The sequence below is a fragment of the Lynx canadensis genome, chromosome A1 (assembly GCF_007474595.2).
Source record: "Lynx canadensis isolate LIC74 chromosome A1, mLynCan4.pri.v2, whole genome shotgun sequence".
NCBI lineage: Eukaryota > Metazoa > Chordata > Mammalia > Carnivora > Felidae > Lynx > Lynx canadensis.
In genome coordinates, this window is record NC_044303.2 from 180848708 (window position 1) to 180874679 (window position 25972).

The window sequence follows — 25972 nt, forward strand, 5'->3', positions numbered from 1 at the left end:
CCATGTTTGCTAGAGGAAATAGTAGTGATCTAATGTGAACACCTCAAACTTTTACATACCCATTTGTTTGTAAATTGTAGTTATTGTTATAACTCATTAAAATCATCTCTTGGTTTCCTTTGGAGACCTTTGGAAACAGCATGGTACAGTTCATGTTCATTAAGCATTTGTTTTCCCAAATATTACGTTAAGTTCTTTACATGAATTTTAATCTTTGTGCTGGCAAATTACATTAACTGCTGACCCAATAATCACTATTACTCCCCCCCCCCCCCCACACCTTCCCTGACTACCCTTAGTGCCGGGAGAAATCTCCACCTTATCTTTTTACAACTCCAATTTCTTGGAGTGAAACAATACAACATGACTAGGAGATGAATCTTGACTCATTTAAGGAAATCATGGCAAGTGTTCTCCTTTGCTTAGATATTCAAGTTTTCCAGCTTCCTTTGCGACTATAATTGGCACATAACTAACAAGATGTGAAGAGTAAGCTTCTGAAAAAATACCAGGCTGTTAAGTTTCCTGACCTTCCCCTGAATCCAGGTTTGTTATATTGCCAATGTCATCTTTTACTGAAACAGAAAAGAAGTTAAATTTAGGAGTCAGACACACATAGATATGAATCTTGGTTTTCTTCCTGAGCAATACAGGGGAAGATACTTATTTCTGTGAAGCCTCAGTTTTGTCACTTGCTAAACAGGGAAAATGTTACAACAGAATAAATAATAAATGGGGCAATAAAGGTGTGTAAATTTAGTTCCTGAGGTCTATAGTAGAGCGCAATAAATGGGACTGCTTATCAAATTAAAATGAATGAAAACACATCCCAGCCAAACCAATAAACACTCCCTAAGCCACACAATAAACCCTCTTCTCCATGGCCCCACTAAGTAATTTTGGTTTAATGGTCAGCAGAAATAAACGTATTTATGAAAGTTATGTTTTTCTTTTCAGAGGCCCAGTTGTTAGAAAAAAAGCACAAGTTATGTAGACAGCTGACAAATTTCCTTTACTTATTTTTGTGTCCACATGATTGTAAAAAAGCAAACAGTGTTAAATGGCTATTTCTGGTAAAAACACACAGTGTTCAAACCTAAGAAGGATTACATTCTTTGGACAGGTTTTATTCCCAGGATATCGAACGCCTTGGCCATAACAGCAGCTACTGCTTCACACAGCAGCATACGCCACATGTTTACTTTCAACACTTGTCCTGAGAAAATAGAAAGAAAAAAAAAAAGATTAATTTGTCTTCTTGAAAACCATTACTAAAGAATCTGTATTACTTCTGTATTTTACTGAAATGTGAATAGCCTAACCCATGTTTTGGGACTTTAACTAGAATTACCTTCACACTAAAATACAGACAATCCAAGATTTAAATACAGACAATCCAAGGTTAAAATACAGACAATTCAAGAAAGATGTTTCTGTTCAAGAAATCTGTTTCTGATAAGGGGATACAAGTTCTACAATGATTAGAATGATAAATTTTATCTTTCTTCTAAAATTCTTTCAGAGTTTTATCTTAGGCCTCATAGTTTGAAATAACTATAAACTTTAATTTCAGGATAATGGTGAGATTATTTTTCCTAATGAAATTTTAATTCTCAGGCATGACTCTCAAAAACACCTACTTGCCCTGTAACAAATTACTTCAGTCTACTTCAGTAACTGTAACAGAAGCTAGCAGAAAGCCTAAGGTAAGAAAAGATACCACTTTTCTCCCAAAGGCAGTTTCCATCATCAAAAACTCCCAAAGACTCATTCTGGGACCCTCAGTAACATTGCTTTCATTGGAAATGTCCTATTCCTAGTGGTCTTCCAATTGTTTTCTTTGGAGTTCTATGGTTGGTTCCATGCATGTGCCTGAGGGTGGGGAAAACTACTTTGTGTGGAATGAGAATTCCATTTATGCTTTTATTAGATCTAGTTGAATTTTGTCTGTTATATATGATAACGACCAGTGTATAGTTGGGAAGAAAATCTAGGAGGGGCGGGGGGGGGGGGTGTTCCATAAATAAAACAAGTTGAAAACCATCCATCCACACCCAATTCAAATAAATGCCTTGCTAGTGCCCCGTCCCCAGTATGACCACTGAATACGACACTTACCAGTTTGTCGATCCTTTTCCACACAATAGCAGCTATCATAGAATTCTGTGAAAGTAGTTGCCAGCTCATAGATATAATCACAAAGAGTGTGAAGAAGTAAGTCATCTAAAATCTTCTGGAGAATCTCAGGGAATCGTAAAATGCAACGGCCTAGTTTCCATTCCTTTTCGTGGTCCAAAATGATCTTGGTCTCTTGAGCTGCTTTCTGGAGCATCTCTTCATCAATATTGGCCAGACGTGCAATAGACCTGAAAAATCAGGAAACAGCCATCATTTTCTTTTGTTAGGCACATCTTTCTCCACTCAGAAATATGTAGTAAGAAATGACTGATGTAAATTAAAAATCCTATCAACTGATTCAAAATAGAACAATGTTGTACAAATACCGGATTCTAGTGAAGGCATACAACAAGTAAGCAGCTGTGTTTCCTCTGTCATCCAACATTTTGTCAAAGGAGAATATGTAGTCATTCAACCGGTTATGAGAAAGATCTGCATATTTGATACAACCATAAGCAACGGATGTCTGAGCAGCCTTTAATTCCTCTGCAGTTAAGACCTTTTGGAAAACAAACAAACAAAAACTTCATAGTTTACTGAACGTTGCCTTTGTCCTGGTGCTAAGGCAGAAAAAGTAAACTTTAATAAATATCGACACTGAGGAAACATGCGCCAATCTATAAAGGGAATAATGAAAATATAACTCATCAGCTCTGCATAACAAAATGTTTTTCTATGAGATTTATAAAATATGAAGTGTCTGCTTGAATACTTTTCCCCCAATGTATTCAGTAGATACGAAATAGAAAGTACCAATAATTAGTTTATATCCACTTCATTCCATAAAGATTCTGAAGTAGCTTACAGAAAATAAAGTAACATAGCAAACTAGAAAAAAACTTAGAGTTGGGAAATTAATTGAAATTAAAACAGGGTGTCACAATAGAATGGATAAATAAGATATGGTATACATAGATAATGGAATTACTCAGCCATTGAAAAGAATGAAATAACATGGATGGATCTAGAGGGAATAATGCTAAGTGAAACAAGTCAGAGAAAGACAAATAGTATGCAATTTCACTCATAGGATTTGAGAAACAAATGATCAGAGAAAAAGAAGACAAAAAAACAGACCCTTAAATATACAGAACAAACTGGTGATTACGAGAGGGGAGGTGGGTAGGGAGATGGGTGAAACAGGTGAAGGGGATTAAGAGTACGCTTATCCTGAGGAGCACTGAGTAGTGTATAGAACTGCTGAGTCACTATGCTATATGCCAGAAACTAACGTAACACTGTATGTTAATTACACTGGAATTAAAAAAACAGGGTGTCAGGAGTAGGAGGAAGAACTCGTGCATTATTGTATTGTTAATATTTAGCCATGCATTCTAAAGCACTATTAGGCCACAAGTGATTAAGGTTCTTTTCTAGACACAGTGGAGTTGTCTACAGTAGACTAACCCTTCTACCAAAAGCAACTATTTAAAAGTTGGATAAATCATAGGAAGCAACTATATGAAGTCACTAGAGAACATCAATATAAGCAAAGTTTGAGGGGGTATATATAATCTTTGGGAGAAGGAAAACACAGGAAGTTAAGTCCCACATTTACCTGACCTTTTCCCCTAGGGCACTGTCTAAATCACCATGTGGTAGTGACAGAAGGGAACAAAAGCCAAGCAGAAAGAAGTGGTCTTACTGGGGTAAGAAGAGGGAATTCAGAGTTTGGGGCTTCCAAAAGAGTGAGGAGAAAATCACCAAGATAACACAGAGGAGTGAAAAACTGAACACCTTCTTTCAAACTATCCAATGGCTGGCATTAACAAGGCAGGACTCCCAAAAAACCCAGCAGGAAAGAGCAAACTGGTAGTTGAAGAACTGAGCAGAGATTTCAGCAGCTGTGTGAGGCTGGAGAGTCCCAGAAGGAGCAAGGGAGAAGGGCACTAGTGAATTACCTGGTGAAACTAGAAGGGCCATATTTTACCAAAAAGAACCGTACCCTAATAGTAAAGATAAAACTGAAATGCTTCATTCAACCCTAACAAAGCTCCAGACCAAGACCGACAGAATTAAGATCACCAGCTGGTATGCAATCTGCCAGAAAAAAACTTAATTGGTTGTTGGAGGAAGATGACATTATCCAAAACCTTTATAATTTTGCATTCACAACATCCAGCATCCAGTTTGGGGCGGGGGGGGGGGGGGGGAAGGCAGCTTAATAAAAAAGCCAGTTGATACGACTGAAAACCAACGGGTGGGAAGAGGACCGACAAGACAACAGAAACAAAAAAGACAAAAGCAACTTTAAAATCTGGAACTGCTTAAAATAAAGATATTTAAAAATACTAATTACAGGAGCACCTAGGTGGCTTGGTTAAGCATCTGACTCTTGAGTTGGGCTCAGGTCATGATCCCAGGGTCGTGGGATCCAGCCCCGTGTCAGGCTCCATGCTGGGTGTGGAGCCTGCTTGGGATTCTCTTTCTCTCCTTCTGCCCCTCTCCCCTGCTCATACCCTCTCTCTCTAAAATAAATTTGAAAAAAAGTAATAAATAAAAATGAAGACATTAAAAAGACATGACAACCAACTATAATAGGTGATCCTGAACTGGACCCCAGACTAGAAAAACAACATGCATGAGACAAATGGTAAACTTAAATAAGGTCTGTAGACTATTAACTAGTGTTATATCACTAGTTAGTATCCTGATTCTATAATTATACTATGGATACATAAAGTATTGTTATTTGGGGAAGCTAACATAGCAATTCTTTGTTACTATTTTGTAATTTTTATATGCCTAATATTATTTCAAAAATGAAAAGCTAAAATGGGAATGCAAGCTGGTGCAGCCACTCTGGAAAACAGTATGGAGGTTCCTCAAAAAACTAAAAATAGAACTACCCTATGACCTAGCAACTGCTCTACTAGGTATTTATCCAAGGGATACAGGCATGCTGTGTTGAAGGGACACATGCCCTCCAATGTTTATAGAAGCACTATCAACAATAGCCAAAGAATGGAAGGAGCCCAAATGTCCATCAATGGATGAATGGATAAAGAAGATGTGGTATGTATACACACACACACACACACACACACACACACACACACACACACACAATGGAGTATTACTCGGCAATCAAAGAGAATGAAATCTTGCCATTTGCAACTACGTGGATGGAACTGGAGGGTATTATGCTAAGTGAAATTAGTCAGAGAAAGACAAATCATACGACTTCACTCATATGAGGACTTTAAGAGACAAAACAGATGAACATAAGGGAAGGGAAATAAAAATAATATAAAAACAGGGAGGGGGACAAAACAGAAGAGACTCATAAATATGGAGAACAAACTGAGGGTTACTGGAGGGGTTGTGGGAGGGGGGATGGGCTAAATGGGTAAGGGGCATTAAGGAATCTACTCCTGAAATCATTGTTTCACTATATGCTAACTAATTTGGATGTAAATTTTAAAAAATAAAAAATAAAAAAATGGAAATAGTCTAAAATAAGTAGAGGTAGATTGTATGTTGGTAATATTTTAGATATGTTGGGTTAAATAAAATACATTAAAATAAAAAAAATGAAAACCTTAAAGAAAACTACAATCGAAATACTCAAAAAATTAGAGGAAAGGGGCAAAACAATGTAGAAAAGATTCAAAATGAAGCAGAGGGAGAAAAAGCATGGGGAAGAAAAAGCAGAGGGGCACCTGGCTGGCTCAGTCAGTAAAGCATATGACTCTTGATCTTGGGGTTTGAAGTCTGAGCTCCACACTGAGGGTGATTACTTAAATAGTTTTTAAAAAGCAGGTGTGAGAGACATGTAGGACACACAGTAAAAAATTCTAACATATTATATAAGTACTTAGAATTCTGGGGAGTACAGAATGGAGCAAAGATGAAGTAATTTAAGAGATAGGGCTGAAAATTCTAAACTGATGAAAGAACACAACCTACAGATTTAGGAAGCTCAGCACCTCCCAAGCAGGATAAGTACACTCCACACGCCTCACCTGCAAAAACCCTCAAACCATACTTAGGCATTTATTTAGTCTAAGTACCAAAACAAAGCCTAAGAAAAACAGTAAAAGTAGTCTGAAAAAAAGATACACTACCTTCAAAGGAGCAATGAGATAAGTGATATTGAAAAGAAACTAAAGAAGCTAAAAGACAATGCCACCTTTAAAATGCTGAAAGAGCTATGGGACTACAATTCTACACTCAATCAAAATACTGTTCAGGGGTGCCTGGGTGGCTCAGTGGTTAAGCGGCCGACTTCGGCTCAGGTCACAATCTCAGTTTGTGAGTTCAAGTCCCTCATCGGGCTCTCTGTTGGCAGTGCAGAGTCAGCTTCAGATCCTCTGTCTCCCCCTCTCTCTGCCCCTCCCCAACTCACACTCTCTCTTCCAAAAATGAACATTTAAAAAAACAGATCGTTCAAAACTACAGGCAATATAAAGATGTTCTCAGACAAATGCCAACAGAATTCATCACCGGCAAACTTGCACTACAAAAAAAGTACTAAAAGGAGATCCTCAAGGAAGAAGTGCACAGGAAAGCATAAATATGTGAATAGATATAAATACAACAAACAATGGGTAAAGGACTTGAAAAGACCCCTCATGAAAGATATATAAATAGTCAATAAGCATTAAAAAAGGCAATCAACATTACTACTCATCAGGGAAATGCAAATATTAACCACAGTGAGATGCCACTGAATTCAACAGAAAGGATAAGACTGACAAATCAAGTGTTGGTAAAGATATGGGGCAACTAGAACAATCAAATATTAGTGGTGGGAGTATATAATGGTTACAATACTCTCTTTGGCAATTTTTAACTTTTTTTTTTTTTATTAAAAAAAATTTTTTTTAACGTTTTTTATTTATTTTTGAGACAGAGAGAGACAGAGCATGAACGGGGGAGGGTCAGAGAGAGGGAGACACAGAATCTGAAACAGGCTCCAGGCTCTGAGCTGTCAGCACAGAGCCCGACGTGGGGCTCGAACTCACGGACCGCGAGATCATGACCTGAGCCGAAGTCGGCCGCTCAACCGACTGAGCCACCCAGGCACCCCTCTCTCTGGCAATTTTTAACAAAGTTAGGCAAAGCCAACCCTAACCTTACAGTGCAGTAATGGTACAGCTACATCCTGCCTAGGCCAGGACTAACATCCTATTCTACTTCTTCTGTAATTGTACTCTTCTGTGTATAGTGGTTCCGTCCATTCCCTTTTATCACTTGACTTACTGAAGAGTAAAAGACACAAGACCCTTTGAATCTCAATCCTTGACCTTCCTAATGTAGGCTGCAGAATCTAACCCTTTAGTTTGCAATATTTTTCAATCATTCATTCAAAGTTGTGACAAGAGAAATGCCAAGAAGCAGAGATACTACGCCACAGTAACAGCAGGAAAAGGTCATAGCCTTTTGTAGTAGCCAAGAACTGTATTTTCAAACTCAATAATGAAACAAACTTACTGTGCAATAAAATCTGAGTAATATAAGCTTACGTGGATTTTCTAATCTTCCCCAGTTCTCTCTCAAAAAAAAATTTAAAAATCACAACACAGCACATGGTACACAATATGCAAACAAGGCTTTAGATTACCTTGTCTCTTTCTTTTTCCTTCAATTTGTCCATGGATCGTTTTAGTCCTTCTTCTAGAAGGTCTATGAGACGCACTGTTTCACCTGAACGTGTTTTAAACTTCTTCCTAAAAAAATGTAAGAGTCCCAATTAAGTAGATTTTGAAACAGAATTTACAACTTAGAAATCTTTGAAAATGACGTTTTGACAACGTCTCATTCCACCTGGCAACCGGGGAGAATGCTGAAAGAAAGAGTGGTACTTTCAATTATCTTTCATCTTATAGTCCTCAAATCAAAGCATTCTATGCTTTAGGCTCCCCATAGCATTCTCTACATGTTGACCTATAATACATTCCCCAAAAGGGAAATAGAGAAGACATTTGTTCATTTTCCTCAACATCAAGTTTGGCTTATTTTGCCTTCTCAGAAAAATTAATAAGCTACATGTTTAATTCTAGAACTGTCTGGGAACTAAGCAAATTCTTTTATTTTTTTAACTTTTATTTATTTTTGAAATTTATATCAAAGTTAGTTAGCATATAATGCAACGATTCCAGGAGATTCCTTAATGTCCCTTACCCATTTAGCTCACCCTCCCACAACCCCTCCAGTAACCCTCTGTTTGTTCTCCGTATTTAAGAGTCTCTTATGTTTTTGTCCCCCTCCCTGTTTTTGTATTATTTTTGCTTCCCTTCCCTTATGTTCATCTGTTTTGTCTCTTAACGTCCTCATGAGTGAAGTCATATATTTTTCTTCTCTAATTTCACTTAGCATAATACCCTCTAGTTCCCTCCACATAGTTGCAAATGGCAAGATCTCATTACTTTTGATTGCTGAGTAATATTCCATTGTGTATGTGTGTGTGTATATGTATATATATATGTATATGTATATATATACACACACACACACCACATCTTTATCCATTCATCCATCAATAGACATTTGGACTCTTTCCATACTTTGGCTATTGTCGATAGCGCTGCTATAAACATTGGGGTGCATGTGTCCCTTTGAAACAGCACTCCTATGCCCTTTAGATAAATACCTAGTAGTGCAATTGCTGGGTCATAGGGTAGCTCTATTTTTATTTTTTGAGGAACCTCCATACTGTTTTCCAGAGTGGCTGCACCAGCTTGCGTTCCCACCAACGACGCAAAAGAGATCCTCTTTCTCCGCATCCTGGCCAACATCTGTTGTTGTTAATGTTAGCCATTCTGACAGGTGTGAGGTGGTATCTTATTGTGGTTTTGGTTTGTATTTCCCAGATGATGAGTGATATTGAGCATTTTTTTCATGTATCAGTTGGCCATCTGGATGTCTTTGGAGAAATGTCTTATTGATGTCTTTTGCCCATTTCTTCACTGGATTATTTGTTTTTTAGGTGTTGAGTTTGATAAGTTCTTTATAGATTTTGGATACTAACCCTTTATCTGATATGTCATTTGCAAATATCTTCTCCCATTCCGTTGCTTGCCTTTTAGTTTTGCTGTTTGCTGTGCAGAAGCTTTTTATTTTGATGAGGTCCCAGTAGTTCATTTCTGAGCAAATTCTTAATTGGAATCTCATTTTTATTTCTCTAGATAATAACCCCACCTGTTGAGTAGCAACCAACTCTGGATGTACAAATCAGCTGAAGAGCTTAAACACAGGATGTCAGGGCTCCATTCATACCACTGAAATCAGAATCTCTGAGAATGTGACAAAAGCTTTGACAGACACTGTCCTGGGCAATGGTACTATTAAAAGCATTTCACAAAAACTGGATTTTATTGGGACAATTGGCTGGCTCAGTTGGTAGAGCATGGGGCTTGATCTCAGGTCATGAGTTCAAGCCCCACGTTGGGTTTACTTCAACAAAAATTGGATTATACCTATTAAACAGAAGTTTGTACAACACTGAGTATATAATTTTTTTATTAAGTTATCTCCATACCTAATGTGGGGCTCAAACTCATGACTCTGAGATCAAGAGTTGTATGCTCCACCAACTGAGCATCTGACTTTGGCTCAGATCATGATCTCACGGTTCATGGGCTCAAGGCCTATGTTGGACTCCATGCTGACAGTGGGGAGCCTGCATGGGATTCTCTCTCTTCCTCTCTCTCTGCTCCTCCCCTGCTCGTGCTGTCTCTCTCAAAAATAAATAAACATTAAATAAAAATAAATAAAAATTCTTTGTGATCATCTTGGCTGGCTCATTCAGTTGAACATGCGACTCTTGATCTTGGGGTTGTCTGAACTCCACATTATCAAAAATAAAATCATAAAAAAAATTCTTCAAATGCAGAAATGGTACAAATGAAGCATGCTTTTCTAGTCAACACAAAGCCTACCAAAATAATCATGGTATTTCCCATTATAGTTGTATTTTCAGCATTACCTTAGAAAGGATCTTCTTCTTGATTATAGTATTAAAACTTACTATCCTACAAATACATTAAATACTTCTGTGGCTTTCCTTATGCCATCCCCTACTGTTTGACTATTCAGTGACTTCCAAATCTTCTGTCTGATGAAATGACAGCCATCAAAAGAGATGCCAAAATGCTAAGGGAGGCCTTCCTATAACATCTCTACAATAAACGGTCTTTTCCTTTACTGCCTATATACACCTGCCTTGAATTTTTCTGCATTTTTTTGGTGCTGGTTTACTGTTCAGACTAGTGGTTCTAATAGAAGGAATCCATACCTGAATATCAAGAGTTTTTAAAAAAATGACTAATACCTACTTTAGTACGTAGTAAGTCAATAACTTCCCTGGTGGGGCTGGCATGTATAGTTTAACAGTCTCCCCAGGGAACTGCTCTGCTTCACAAGACAGGCTCCTTAGGGAAAAGTCCACATTCTATTATCTTTGTGTACACACTGGAGCATCCAGACAATGCCATTCATATGTGCTCAATAAACAGGTGTCCAAAAAATAAGAGGAAGATGTTTAAATAAAAGGACAAACTATTGCAAAAAGCTTTAAAACAGAAAATTCCACTAAAAAGCAGATGGCAGAATCTGTGAGCATTTCAATGTAAATATTTAAAATATGGTACGCTGGCACTGGTTAACTATCATTAAAATTATTTTTCTCTTTAATGGTGCAGGATGCCATAATTACAATGGTGAGAGTGCAGAAATAAGAAACAACAAAAAAATCATGGAAAAAACCTCTTAGCCATTATGTGATCAAGTTAATTGCCAAAATATGAGTACTTGTGAGAAATGTAGGTATAAAAGTAAATTTGAGAATTTCACCCAACTGTAAGAAAAATCATCTAAATATCAGTCCAGGGGCGCCTGGGTGGCTCAGCCGGTTAAGCATCCAACTTCAGCTCGGGTCATGATCTCACAGTCTCTGAGTTTGAGCCCCGCGTCGGGCTCTGTGCTGACAGCTCCGAGCCTGGAGCCTGCTTCAGATTCTGTGTCTCCCTCTTTCTCTGCCCCTCCCCTGCTCATGCTCTGTCTCTCTCTGTGTCAAAAATAAATAAAACATTTAAAAAATAAAAATAAAAAATAAATAAATACAAGTCCAAAAAACCAACAGTTAATAAACTAAGATACTATAAGCAATACTCAACTCATCGGCTGATATTCAAGCACTTTTTTAGGACCACGACACCAAAATGAGGACCTAGTGTCTTTTGCTTCCAAAAAAGTGCAGCTCTATATAAGAGTGTAATTTAAATTATAATTTAAAAATGTTTGATGCTGGGGCACCTGGCTGGCTCAATCAATGAACATATGACTTCAGTTTGGGTCATCTCATGGTTCATGAGTTTGAGCCCCACATCTGTCTCTGCGCTGACAGATCAGAGTCTGCATCAGACTCTAAGTCTCCCTCTCTCTCTGCCCCTCTCTGCTCATGCTCCCTCTCAAAAATAAATAAAACACTAAAAAAATTTAAAAAGTGATGTTGATTTCCACGTACTCTAGTTAAAATACCTTCATACATCTAGCCTGATTGTTGTAAACTTCATTAAGGCTTTTGTACATTGGCTAGCCAAGCATCTTGAGCTACTTCATGTGGTTTTTAAAAGCATTACCACTTTTGTGTAATGACATTTGGGCTGGATCACTAAATCTAAAATGCCACAGATTTTTAAAAAAAATTTTTTATTTTTTAATGTTTGTTTATTTTTGAGAGAGAGAGACAGAGTGTGAGCGGGTAAGGGGCAGAGAGAGGGAGACATGGAATCTGAAGCAGGCTCCAGGCTCTGAGCTGTCAGCACAGAGCCTGATGCGGGGCTCGAACCCACGAACCGCAAGATCATGACCTGAGGTGAAGCTGTGACGTTTAACTGACTGAGCCACCCAGGTGGCTAAAATGCCACAGATTTTAAAAGACATGATGTTAAATAGCTTAGTGACCTTAAGATATTACTGTATACAAGATGCTAAAAAATTTTATGCCTTTGAGTTGGTGATTATTATCTGTATTTGCTTGTATTTATCTTTTATTTCATAAACATTGTACAGAATGTGGGGAAAAGACTGGAAAACAAAAACTGGATGTATGAATATTAACATGCAGGTCTCAAACTTATTATTTTTGAGATAAACATAAAAATGAAAGCTCAATTTTAAAACTCAATTGGAATCTCAATAAACGTATACCTATTGACTAGGTGTTTAACTATGAAAGGAAAAGACAATTACAAAATGCTTGAAATATACTGTTGAGATTTTCTTGAAATCTGAGGAGGTACTGTGATCGACTTTACAATTTAGATCTGTGCAAATGGAAACCCTCTTAAAATCTGTTAAATCTAGTGTGGTTTTCATTCAAGTCTTTACAAATCTCCCTAAAAGGCTACATTCTCTAATAGTGATAAGACATAGGTACAAAAAAGCTCAGCTGGCAGCATCTGCAGACTGAGAAAAATTATGCACTTTAATTCTAATTTAATATCTAATGAAACATAGCCTTTTGCAAATAAATCTGGGGGTTGTGTATGTTATTAATACTCAGACTTTCCAGACTTACTTGTCTTCACCCAGCACCACACCAAATCCAGCATGAAACACTCGAGTTACTTTAGGGTCATACCAACCAATCATTTGAGCAGCACCAAATATTGTCTGGAAGTGCACAGACTACAAAGAAACAAATAGAAAGTTATCTGCTAAACTTTCTAATAACAAAAAAGTGACTTAAAGCTCTGTATGTAGCGATAAAGATTTGTAAAGTTTAAATCTCACAAATCTTAGAAGGCAAGCATAATTATAATTATAAATAAGATCATCTTTATTCCCAATGTATGAGAAACAGGTAGAGCAGGACTGTTACTTTCTATGTTCAAAGGTTTTTAAAGTGGCTGAATTAATAGTAGGTTCATTGTGCAAAAATTTCAGTTATATTTTAGGTCTCACAACCCCCTTTCAGATAGGAATGGTCACTGATGTTCAGGAAAGTAATCACCAGTTGATGGAGAAAAGCGGAAAAGCTGGGAAATATATTCCGATATGGTCAAATCCAAACCCGTTTTTTTCTCTGTTACAGCAAAGTTCTGATCTTTAGTCTTTGGAAGACTTCTATGTGTTAAATGCCACAAACCTCACCATACTGTCTCAGTTCCAATCAGACCATGTAAGAACATAAACAAATCTGCAAACTCACTTGTCCACTGTCCACTACATAGATAATCATATCTGCTTTTTCCTCAAATAGTCTTTGTTTAATAGCAGCCAGGTCAGATGTATCATAAGTGTAACCTCCATCTGATTTTACTATGGTTAATGGTACAGAACATCCTGGGACAAACACAATCTTTCTGCCATCATCCACTTGCACAAATCCTAGGAAAGAAATCTTCATTAATAATATTAAAAGAACCCTGAAGGAATATAAAGGATGAGCCATTATAAGATATTTACCAGAGAGCTCAAGAAATCACATTTTCTTTTCTATGACCTACCAGGAGTCCGGGAAAATAGCTATTGTCTGGGCAGCACATGATTTCCTCAGGGCAGAGGTGAGATACCTGGCAGTTTTCTGGATTCTCACTACATTTGGCTCCTAAAGACGTCCCTAAAATTTTATTACCTTAAAAGTATAATCCCTAGGCCACAGATTGTGATTAATAAATACCATTTCCCACTCAAGGAGCCAGGCTTTCTTGGAGATACGAGATTGGCTGATTCTAGATCTAAGGCAGGAAATGTACAATAATCCTAGAATGTTGTGTACCTGAAAGCAAGTAAACTAGCAAAGACTAGAGAGACCGTAGGGCTCAAGAAAAAGACAAAAAATAGGAAAGCCAATTTGAGGAAGCTACCATTAGCCAAAAAATGAGACAGTGATTATTAAAAAGTATAATAAAGGCAAATGATTTCAAAATGTAGAATGGAATAAACCCCATTTATAATAATGCTAAAAACAACTCAGTTGTATCTGGAACATGCTAAGAAACTAATTTATTATTCTGAAATCGATAATTAAAAAGAATCAAGCATTTACACTACTTATCTTGAACTGTACTTCAGGATAACCAAAATAATTATGAGGCATCATTCTACAAAGGAGAATTCGAGGTAACAGAGAAAGAACAACAGAATACTACCATTTTTCAACCTGTAATGAAGTAATGCATCAAAATCACGATAGCTGCTAAAAACAACAGGGAAGAGGCTAACAGGGAAATCTGTGGCTAGATCAGGCTGACAACACCTGAGCCCACTAATCCATCTTAACCTAAAGAGAGCCAACCTGACGTTATTGGAATGCTTGCAAATAAACAAAACAAAACAAAAAAACAAAAAACAAAAAAAGAAAACCTAAACCAGAATTTAATCAAGCCATGGGGCACCTTGATTGGCTCAGTTGGCTAAGCGTCGACTCTTGGTTTTGGACATGTTCTTCTGTTTTGGGAGTTTGGGCCCCATATCTGCACTGACAGTGCAGAGCCTGCTTGGGATTCCCTCTCTCTCTCTCTCTCACAAAATAAATAAATAAACTTAAAAGAAAGAAACAAACAAACAATTTAATCAAGCCTCTTTAGAAGATACAGATGGAGGAACTGTTAAATATTATATGGGAAATACTCTTAGACAAATGGCCCACTTTCTTCAATAACAAAAGAGAAAAATGGGGGGTGGGAGGCCCTTTGGCTATACAGAATGTAAGATATATATTAAACAAACATAATGTGCAGACTGAAAAAAAAGCTATTGATTGAAAAAGAGAATGTTGTGTCCACTTTGACCTATTTGAAGATTTCCATAATGAAGTTAAAAAAAAGTAAAGTGCCTACCTCTATCTTCGAATTCCTTTACAATATCATTCATCTTATCTTGATAGAAGGACTCCCCCCTCTCTATTAAAGAGATGTCCAATGCATCATAGATTTTATTAAACTCTAGGAAAAAAATTTCACCAAATAAAATGTCTAAGAATTTAAACAAACAGGAGACATGCATTTAACATTAAAATATATTATTTAACTACAACATCTGGAAGGTTAAATTTAATCACATTAAAAATGTATGAAATAGAACATTATACATATACTGCCATTTTGAAAATGTGGAAAGAATATGGAAAGACACTCATCAAAATAATAGTTGGTGGAACTATAATTTTTATTTTCTTTTTCCTTGCCCACATTTTGTTCTACAAGAAACATGTACTTCTTGTATAACTTTTAAAACTCTACCTTTATAAAATGTAAATGCAAAGAAAAAAGAACTTTTCTCTTTGGAGATCTAATATTTACTGAATTTTCTTATAGTTTTTCCTAAATTGTTCCATCTACCTATCTGTCTAGTCATGCATCAGTGATGCAAATACTACCTATGGCAGCATTATAAAACATTTTACAAACTAGTGCTGCAAAATAGCTATCACTACCATTCTTTTATTGGCTATTCTTATCCATATATTCTTCAAAGTGACCTTAAAATTACTTTGTCAAGCTTGAAAACCTGAAATTGTTTGCGAAGTTTTCCCAATTAATTTTTTTCTCCTAAGGAAGTTAAAATCTGCAGTTGCCTATCTTAATATACTTTCTTAATAGCTGTTTCAGTGTCAGAAAATATTTGAAGAAAAAAATCCATTTGGCAGTCTTTGAAAGTTTAACACGTCATTAAAGGTCAACTGAGTAAAAGACTCAAGAAAACTACCTACAATATATCTTTTGGATGAAATGAACAAAGCCAAGAACTCACCTTGGCGGGAGACATCACAGATAAGCTTCCAAGCTTTTATAATATCTGGATTTTTACTCTGGAGCAGAACTACACATTGGTATGCTCGCTTCTTAAATTCCTCCTCGGTATCAAATCTTTTCTTGGATTCCTGTGTTTAAAAAAAAAAAAAAAAAAAAAAAAGTAATGTTAAAAGAGCCAGCTTTGTATTTCTAGATACAGAGTGTTTCTAAAACAAAAACACCAAAAGTGAGGAAGTGGAAATTTACAACACCTGGACACAAACAGAACCGATGCTCTCAACAGCCAACAGTACAGTTACAAATCAATGTGCCAAAGAGCCCTATTATTTCTTTGAAATAATTTTTCTTGAAAATACAAAATTCTCACCACGGTGCTACCTCCACTTTTCCAAGTCATAAAATCATTCTTCACAGCAATGGTTTAAGAGTAATAAAGAATAGCTAACAGGTGGGCTGAATTTTCCGTGCTCCATTTTCCATCCTGGATGTGGTTCTGAATGAGTAATTACTTTTTTTGTAATTAAAAATAAAATTGCTGTCATAGTTTTATTTCTATTTTGAAAGAAACACATTTACTATTAAAAAAAAAAAAAAATTGTCTATCCCACCCCAACCTAAACAGGGATAATGCTTTGGTGCATAACTCTAGACATTTCTTTGCAAATACATGCCTATGTGTTTTAACAAAGCCTGACTATATATGGCTTTTCTTTTACTGTGCCTTTTGAATTTAGCCTCATTATATCCAGAACACAAAATTCCAATAGATTATAACATTAGTTATGTAATTTACCAGTCTCACATCGGTAAATATTTTGTTTTCAATTTTTTCATTAGAAAATACTGAGACACATCCTATAAAACAAAACAAAAACACACCAATATTTTTGTTTTACTTTTAATGTTTACTTTTTGTCATAGTAATCCTGTTCTTGGGAAGTTGTCTATCGTAAGAAAATAATTTTAAAAAGAGAAAAAACTTCCATGTTCAAAAGTTGTTTACTGAATGGATAAAAGTACTCCAAAAACACCCCAACAATGGGGATTAACATAAACTTTAGCACATCAATCCAACAAAAAATATAGTAACACAAAAGAGCTGATAATGAAATGCTAAACATTAATACAAAAATTGTATTACATTCACAAATGGTGTAATAAATGTCTGTATATGGACATCACAAAGTCAAAGAAAGTTGACTACAGTAATTTAAAATTACGGTTTATAAAAACCTTATTGTCTTCTAAAAACTATTTTTACCTACACTTTAACATTTTCAACATACCAAATTGAGAAAAGCATCAAGAAAACTTCAAATACTGGGGTGCTCGGGGGGCTCAGTTGGTTAAGTGTCTGACTCTTGATCTCAGCTCAGGTCATGACCTCACAGTTTGAGTTTAAGTCCCACATGGGGCTCTGCACTGACAGCACAGAGCTTGCTTGGGATTCTGTCTCCCTCACTCTCTGCCTTTCCTCTGCCTGTGCGCATGCACGCACACTCTCTCAAAAATAAACATTAAGAAAAAGGCAGGGTAATGTGAGTAATGTGGTTGAATTCAACTTTAAAAAAAAAAATTTTTTTTTTTAATGTTTATTTATTTTTGAGACAGAGTGAGACAGACCATGGGTGGGGGAGGGCCAGAGACAGGGGGACACAGAATCCGAAGCAGGCTCCAGGCTCTGAGCTGTCAGCACAGAACCTGACGCAGGGCTCAAACCATGAACTGTGAGAACGTGATCTGAGCCGAAGTCGGACGCCCAACCGACTGAGCCACCCAGGTGCTCCAAGAATTCAATTTTTAACATACACTGATTCAAAAAGCAAAGATGGTGTGTTAAGGGGCAGGGAGTTTACTTTTAACCCCACGGTAGCTTCAAATACTATTCAGAACTCCCTAAAGAAAAGTAGTAATTATTATTAATGTAAACATGAAAATATTTTAACAATAAATGATATCTAACCTTATAAAAGGCTTGTAGATCCCCAATTGGAGGTGAAATTGTTAGGTAATCTGGAAATTTATCTTGAAGGTGAGCGATGAGCATTCCAAACTGGGTCCCCCAGTCTCCCACATGGTTTAACCTAGTATCAGTCAGAATACAAAATCATTTGAAAATGAAAACCATGCTTAAATTAGACAAACTATATTCCATTAGGAACCACTAACATTGAAGTGCCAGTACATCACACTTAGCAACATCTTGTTTACTCAGTTGTCTCAACTGGTCTGCAAGCTCCAGGGGAGGCTGCACATAGCAGGCCTCTAGGATTTGGTAAATGAAGTCCCTACTGATGGATTATGATCCGTTGTGTAATTAACTGAGACACAGACAGGTGAGCCAACTGCTGATCATTAAAATTTTATGAAAATTTAATTTCTCAACCAATTATCTTAGTGTAATTTAGATCAGTGGTTCTCAAATGTCAGTGGACAAAATTCTTCAAAATGTGTCAATCCAACCATTTTACAACCCTCACTGTTTTTCACTAATCTCAAATCACCAGATAATCTCATAAATGGATTATAAAAATAGTCTTCTGGGGCGCCTGGGTGGCTCAGTTGGTTAAGCGTCTGACTTTGGTTCAGGTCATGATCTCGCGGTTTGTGAGTTCAAGCCCTGCGCCAGGCTCTGTGGTGACAGCTCAGAGCCTGAAGCGTGTTCCCGATTCTGTCTCCCTTTCTCTCTGCCCCTCCCCCACTCACACTCTGTCTCTCTCAAAAACAAACAACATTAAAAACAATTTTTTTTAAATAGTTTTCTAACCTACATTTCTGCCTTCTTTGCCTAGCTTCTTCACAGAAGTCAGACTAATCTTTATTTGGATTACACTGCTCTCCTAATTATGACTCTCAAGAGCTTCCCATTATACTTAATAAAATCCTAATTTCTTACCATGGCCCACAGGCCCAGGATCTCTTTCTTGCCTACCTCTCCCCCTACTAGACTATAACCCCTTGGATACAGGAGGTACTCAAGAAGATCTGTGGAATGAATGGGGAGCTTTTTCCTTGGTTCCACTCCCAGAGTCTAAAAGTTATCAGTTCAGAGGGTCCCAAGACACAATTTAAAAAGCCCACTGGGTGATTAGAAGCAGAACTGGGGCGCCTGGGTGGTTCAGTTGGTTAAGCGTCCAACTCTTGATACTGGCTCAGGTCACGATCTCACAGTTGGTGGGAATAAGCCCTGTATTGGGCTCTATGCTAAAAACATGGAGCCTGCTTGGGATTCTCTCTCTGCCCCTCCCCTCCTGGTTCTCTTTGTCTCAAAATAAATTTAAAAAAAAAAGAAAAGAAAAAAAAAGAATCATACTTATAAATCAGTCATTTAGTCAAAGATTCTTTCTCAAGCAACATTTTTCACACCTTAGCACATCATATCCTGCAAATTCAAAGAGGCGGGACATACTCTCTCCTATGATAGTTGACCTGAGATGGCCTACATGCATCTCTTTAGCTATGTTGGGAGAGGAGAAATCAACTATAACCTGAAACAGACAATAAAATAGATTTTAGACAATAATATTGTACTATTATTATGTAATGTGATAAATACAGATACAAAGGCAATTACGTTAAAATACATACGTGTATCAAAGTAATACCTCATACATCTTAAATTTTCACATCATGACAAATACTTCAATTAAAAATTTTAAAGGGGTACAAGACATTTTATTCTAACATTTATTAATAACATTTAATTGTAAACTCAGACATAAATAGTAGCTTGGGTTGTAATTCAAGGGTGTTAGGTTCTGGTGAATCTTCTTGTCCATTTTTAATAGAAAAGGAATAAAATTTATTTATATAAATAATCCATCCCTTATTTCAGCCAAACCTCAGCTGGCTACCCCAAATGCCTTGTGGAATAACGTGAAAAGAAAAACCACATAATAAACAAGACCCAGGAGAAAGGCTATTTCCATTATGTTCATAATCTCAAATATTAATGATTAAATCTCAATAGAAAAAGTGGAAGCTGGTCACAGCACTTCGTATTCACTTTAAGGTATTAACATATCAACTGAAAACTATATATACCTTTTTATTCTCTCCAAGGGGAGGTAGTTGAACCCCATTCACCAGGAGATTGGTTAACTGTTGTGATACATAGTCCTTCCTTAAGTGGACATTAATAAAACCTAATGAACGGTAAGAGGAGAGAAAAAAAAATCAGATCGTTTTCCTGTCTTGAATGATTGTTCACTCCCAAAGACTTTGTCAATTTCATTTATGCTGGCTCCAAAGTGCTGATCTGGCTCTGGCAAAACTCTTTTAAGAATTCCAACACCACCTGAGGCCCTCTTGGAAGCTCCCTGTTTCAGTATCTATTTCAAACATTACCACTCTCCTGAAAGCTTCCTACTTACTCCTGGGCCCCTTTATTCTCAGTACATGATTTGTTCATCTATTAACAGAAAATTGAGGGCCCTTTCGTCCCAGACTTATCTGCCATTATCCATCTCCTTTTTGCTAATGAAACACTAAGTCACAGGGAGGTAAAATAACTCATCCAAGATCCAGCAGCTAAGTCGAGACTAAAACATCAGTTTCCTAACTCTCAGTCCAAGGTGTTCTTACCACTTTGTTAGGTATACAGGTTTTAACCCTATACTTATATTTAAAATGGTTCTTTATTTCAAAAAAGACCCAACATCAGTACAACCACTTAAGAAGGGTAACACTGTCATACCAGGACCAGCAATTTCAACTTTTTCAACACATTCATTGTCTGGGAGGTGTTTGGTAATGTTTTCGGCAATTTCTCTTGGATTAACTTTCTGTTCCTTGGTTTTGAGCATCTATAACACAATATAAAATGATTCATTACACAAGTTCCAGAAATTTACTCAGAAATACACAGCTGATAAAGCATGAGATGCATGACATTAAGACCCATCAAAAGGCAGAAGCAAAGAAGTCCAATGACTTGTATATAATCTTGAACACAGACAGATTAAAGCATCAAGCCATCAACAGTGCCAAGAGGAATACAAAAGTGCCCAAACCACATGATCTCCATTTCAAAATGAGCTGCCACAGACATCTAGAACTCTTTTATGAAGACATAACAAAGTCTTTAGTTATGATGCCTGTTTCCAGGATATTTACATTTTGAATTTTCAAATCAGGAAAGTGTGCAATAATCAAACCTGGAAAATAAAATAGTACCCTTATAAACTTAACCCCAATGTAGACATATAAAAATTACTTAGAAAAAAAAAATCTGGATTTTAAAAACCCTTCCTACTTAACAAAGAAAGGAAAACAAAAAGTCTCAAACCAGGGGCAATTAACCACAAATACATCAGACAATGCAGCTATTAAAAATAGGGAATTCCTTTAACTGAAAATGAAATATGTAAACCCATCTCAAAGACACCAGAGCTGCATCAAATTATGTGATGGGAACACTGGTTGGTGAATGTAACTTTTAATCCTTCACCTTTCAACACTCATTAGTAACACACAGCAATCCTGGACACAACAGGAAGGAAGTACCAATGCAAGAGTATCAACTACTAGCCTTAAATATTGAAAATACACATAAAATTTAACTGAATATTCAAATTTGTGGTTTTAAAATTAAAAACATATTACCCCTATTCTCAAGTTTTTCTCAACTGTGGAAAATGTTCTTTTCACTGAGAATATAATTGGCTATTATTTATATAAATAATAATGATGCCAATTAATGCTTAAGAAAATCAAATCACCAAGAATGCTTTGTAATAACACAATCACCTGTGAGATACCCATGGCACTATTACACTGATAGTCCCCAAACTTGGGCTGTTGACTTGGTGTCACTATCAGAGGAGGATTTTCCAGATCTGGATATGCAGCCTTAATGGCGCAACCAAAGACCTCTTGCAGTCGGCTATTGATGTTAATCATATTTTTAGTTGGTCTGGTTCTTTCTGCTTGAAGACTCTGTAAGAAAAGAATGAAAATATCAAATCATCATACAAAATGTTCCCAAATATTTTGAGAAACCTTCAGATGTCCTGAGAAGGTAACAGACACTTTGCAATGTTCTCATATCTGGGACATGCTGAAAAACGTTAATAGGACAACCATGCAGTGTTTCTAAGTCAGAGCATGTGACCAAAGTGACCCAGGGAAAGAAGGTAAGGTGCATGGGTGTCCACACAGTACTTTATTCATCTATGGCTTGTTCTTTTCTTTGTGTACCTTGTGTTCAGTTGCCATTACTTAGTAGGGTAAAGTATTTGTTAAAGAACTAATGTGCCCTTCCTCCCATTACACTGACAGCATTCTATTATTTACACATTAGAGTTAATGTGCATGATGGAAATGTGTATTAGAATACACTGTACTTGGGGCGCCTGGCTTGCTCAGTTGGTGGCATGTGACTCTTGATCTCCAGGTTGTAAGTTTGAGCTCCATGTTGGGTGTAGAGATTAAAAATAAAATCTAAAAAAAAAAAAAAAAAGGAATAGACTGTACTTCTTTTGTATGTTTTTCCTCATATCTTCTGCCACATATTAGACATTTAATACTTTTGAATTGAAATGGATACAGAAATGAGTACACATCAGAATGAATGAGGTAATTAGAAAGGTGAAGTATCTGGGGGAAAGACTCCGTGGAAAAGAAACATGATCTTAGAAGATTCCAAGCAAAGTGATTTCAAGCAGAATAGATCACAAGCCGGTGATAAAAACACTTCATAGGAGTCAGGTGGGCAGAGTCTAAGATAAATGAAAAGAATCTAATGCCAGTGTAGTCTGGCTGGAATAGTATACACACACAGGAGAACAATTATAGTGGTGAGATCATCCTCCAGGATGTGTCATCAGCAGACCTGAGAGTCAGGCCAAGAAATTTAAACCTCAACTAAAGCAAGCTCAGTTTTTTGACAAAACTGATAAACACTACCAGATCAGTGGAAAGAAACCAAATATGGCACTGTAAAATATAAAAATAAAATTGTAAAACAACCAACTTAGGGCAGAGAAGGACTATGGATATATTCTATATTTTCTTTTGATAGAGAATTATTTAAAAAGATGATTTTTTTAAAAAGGCAACAGCATAAATTGTTTAAAAAATGTCTCAACTCTACTCAAAGCCTATGTCAAGCTGGCCAAATATTTAGGATGAAACACTTCAGAGGGCCCTGGAAGGACAAGGCTACACCAACTTCTCCATTACTTGCACCAACAACTTAGTCCTAACTGGTCTAATGCAGGGAAAAATACGGGATTTCTTTCCTCACATCTCCAAATTCCTCATGGCATACTTTCTGAATCTTTGATAATAGTTTTTTTTTTTTTAAAGGTATAATAACTCAAACTGTAGAATGAAAAACAACCCAGAATACTTACCCTTCGAAGGATATTTAGTCGATACTTTAATTTTAAATTTTCTTCTCGCAACTGTTCCAAATTTGGAGAAACTTCTAAACCGCCGCAGTTTTTTAACCGATCAATTTCAGCAGTCAGAGACTTAATCTCTTTTTCCTATGAAGGAAAAGGCAGTTCATTCAGTCCAGTATGATTGATGACATCCATAATGTGATGGACTGTCCCTAAACTTATTTCTTTTCCTCTCTTCAGCAGGGCATGGTAGAGGTGATGGGAATGAAGGGCCTTCCCTTTGATAAGTTGTGATTTTTCCTCCTTGATGCTTTTGATTACATTAGCACATTATCCTGTATATGAAAGAATCAAGTGTGTATGTTGGAGAAGAGGAACAGGAGTGTTAAGCATATAATGGGATAAGTCTTACATCCTGTCTGTGTCTTTGGTCTCAATAAACCACTCTGATTTAGTGACAGTACCAGTTAAGTTCAAGGGTGGCCAAATTGACTTTATTCCCAAATCTTAGGACTTTAGGGCTCCTTTAAAAAGAAACTTTTTGTCACATTTAAAATAGCTCCAGTGTCTGCCTTTTGTCCTTTCTTTTTTTAAATTTTTTTTTTTCAACGTTTATTTATTTTTTTTGGGACAGAGAGAGACAGAGCATGAACGGGGGAGGGGCAGAGAGAGAGGGAGACACAGAATCGGAAACAGGCTCCAGGCTCCGAGCCATCAGCCCAGAGCCCGACGCGGGGCTCGAACTCACGGACCGCGAGACCGTGACCTGGCTGAAGTCGGACGCTTAACCGACTGCGCCACCCAGGCGCCCCGCCTTTTGTCCTTTCTTAGACAAAGTAACTTCCTAATTTTTCCCTTAATTTCCCTTGTCTTATGTCCTAGACCAGGCTTTTTACTCTAATACCTAAACCTAAAAACATGCAAATTCAGAAGGAAATAAATAAAGCTTCCAACCTAACAGAATTACTAAGGAGGAGATTCCTTACCTGAAATTTGATAATGTTTACCAGAAGATAACTACAGCAAAACAAGTTGCCATAATGAGCATATACTATGTTTCATGCACTGAGCTAAACATTTTTCAGAAACTATCTCTGGGGCACCTGGGTGGCTCAGTTGGTTAAGCATCTGACTCTTGACTCTGGCTGAGGTCCTCATCCCAGGTTTGTGGGATGGAGCTCTGCGCAGGGCGCTGCACTGGGCCTGCTGAAGATTCTCTCCAGGTGCCTGGGTAGCTCAGTTGGTTGAGTGTGGGACTCTGGCTCAGGTTATGATCTCACGGTTCATGAGTTCAAGCCCCACATTGGGCTCTTCGCTGATATGGTAGCTCAGAGCCTGCTTCAGATTCTGTCTCCCTCTCTTTGCCCTTCCCCCACTTTCTCCCACTCTCTCAAAAATAAACATCAAAAAAAATTCTCTCTGCCCCACTCGCACTCTCTAAAACAAACAAATCATCTGTATAATTCTTTATAACAACCCAAAGGTAAGGTACTTATACCCCCACATTGACAAAGAATACATGGCTCAGAACCAGAAAGAACCGGACATTTTGCTCCACGAACTTGTATTCTGTGATCGCTGGTTTAGCATAAAACAGTTCCTGAGATTTGATGAAAGTACTTAAACCACTTTCTTACTACCCTTCCCTACCTGAGCATAAAAGGTTATGGAAATGTCTCACTTTCACTTTTATAAGCTGTGACTGTTCTTCCCCCAGGAATACTGAAGGCTGAGACCAAATTAACCACTCTTTGGGCATTTTAGGAATCCTCTCGCTCAGTATCATAGAACGGCGGCTGAGTTGCGAACCAGGATCAAGGGCTGCTGCTCTTATTCCACTTACCCCTCTGCCTGACCCTCCCCCCACCCTGCATCCCGAGAGAGCACGTGTGTGTGCGGGAAAGGAGGGACACAGTGGGAAAGCAGGAACACTTGTACTGAACACGCTAAGCTCCAGCGCACCAAAGACGCCGGTTTGGGGGTCTCTAGGAGAGGGCAAGGACCTCTACACCGGGGGTGCTGGTTCGGGAGGCCACTGTCATAAGGGCCTTAGAAGGATGGGTTCTTCCTCCCCCACGCCCGAGAAACATCTCTGGGAAGGTGTTTGCTTCGGATCTAGCACAGGCCCGGATGTCCGGACACCCTTGCCCACGTCTGAGGGGACCGGAGTGGTCCCGCATCACCGCCACTGTCCCGACGCTGTTCGGGCAGGAGCTAGTCCTTCCCCTCCAGGCCTTTCTACTAGTCCTATGTGATCCTACCTGCTGCAGCAGTCTCGCGGAGCACTGAGCCACCAAACCTTCCATCCTCCCGTCAGCTACAATCACTCCAAGTGGCCGGAAGCGGAAACGAACGGTTCCTCCCGGAAGCGGAAACCCTCCTTCGCGCGCCACGCTTTGTTGTTGACTGTGTGCCGCCACCTCTGCTGCCACCTGGTGGGATGCAGGCGACACTGCGGGAACAACAAGTGGAGAAATGCTGGCTGTTGCCTTTGGATTCCTATGTTGGTGCAGGGGCAGAAAAATTGAGAGGAACTGGGCAAGAGCTGCTCTGTGCTTCGATTAATTTAGACAAAGATACGTTCCTCTGTCTCTCAAGGGCATCAGTTTTCCCTTCTGTGAAATGGGAACATAATGAACACAATCCATTCATTTATTCAACAAGTATTTATTTTGCACTTTAACATGGGGGACACTATTCCAGGCACTAGAACACAAGCTAGAAATAAGACAAGGTCCTCAA

At 37.7% G+C, this 25972-nt stretch overlaps 1 protein-coding gene across 2 annotated transcripts; it reads right to left on the reverse strand.

Annotated features, from left to right (window-relative positions):
• Positions 1-989: 989 nt before the first annotated feature.
• RARS1 (arginyl-tRNA synthetase 1) lies at positions 990-25578 on the reverse strand. 2 transcript variants are annotated; one of them, XM_030327832.2, is made up of 15 exons: positions 25492-25578; positions 23240-23374; positions 21633-21821; positions 20581-20689; positions 19929-20029; positions 19251-19372; positions 17848-17968; positions 15883-16012; positions 14970-15074; positions 13337-13515; positions 12704-12813; positions 7745-7850; positions 2505-2677; positions 2119-2366; positions 990-1216 (listed from the first exon to the last, which is right to left on the reverse strand). In XM_030327832.2, exons 1-15 carry the CDS (start codon positions 25534-25536, stop codon positions 1107-1109), a joined length of 1983 nt encoding a protein of 660 aa, XP_030183692.1. In that variant the 5' UTR covers positions 25537-25578; the 3' UTR covers positions 990-1106. The 2 variants fall into 2 exon arrangements, with proteins under 2 accessions (XP_030183692.1, XP_032450117.1); XM_032594226.1 differs by having other exon boundaries at positions 23240-23565; positions 25492-25574.
• Between the last annotated feature and the right edge of the window lie 394 nt (positions 25579-25972).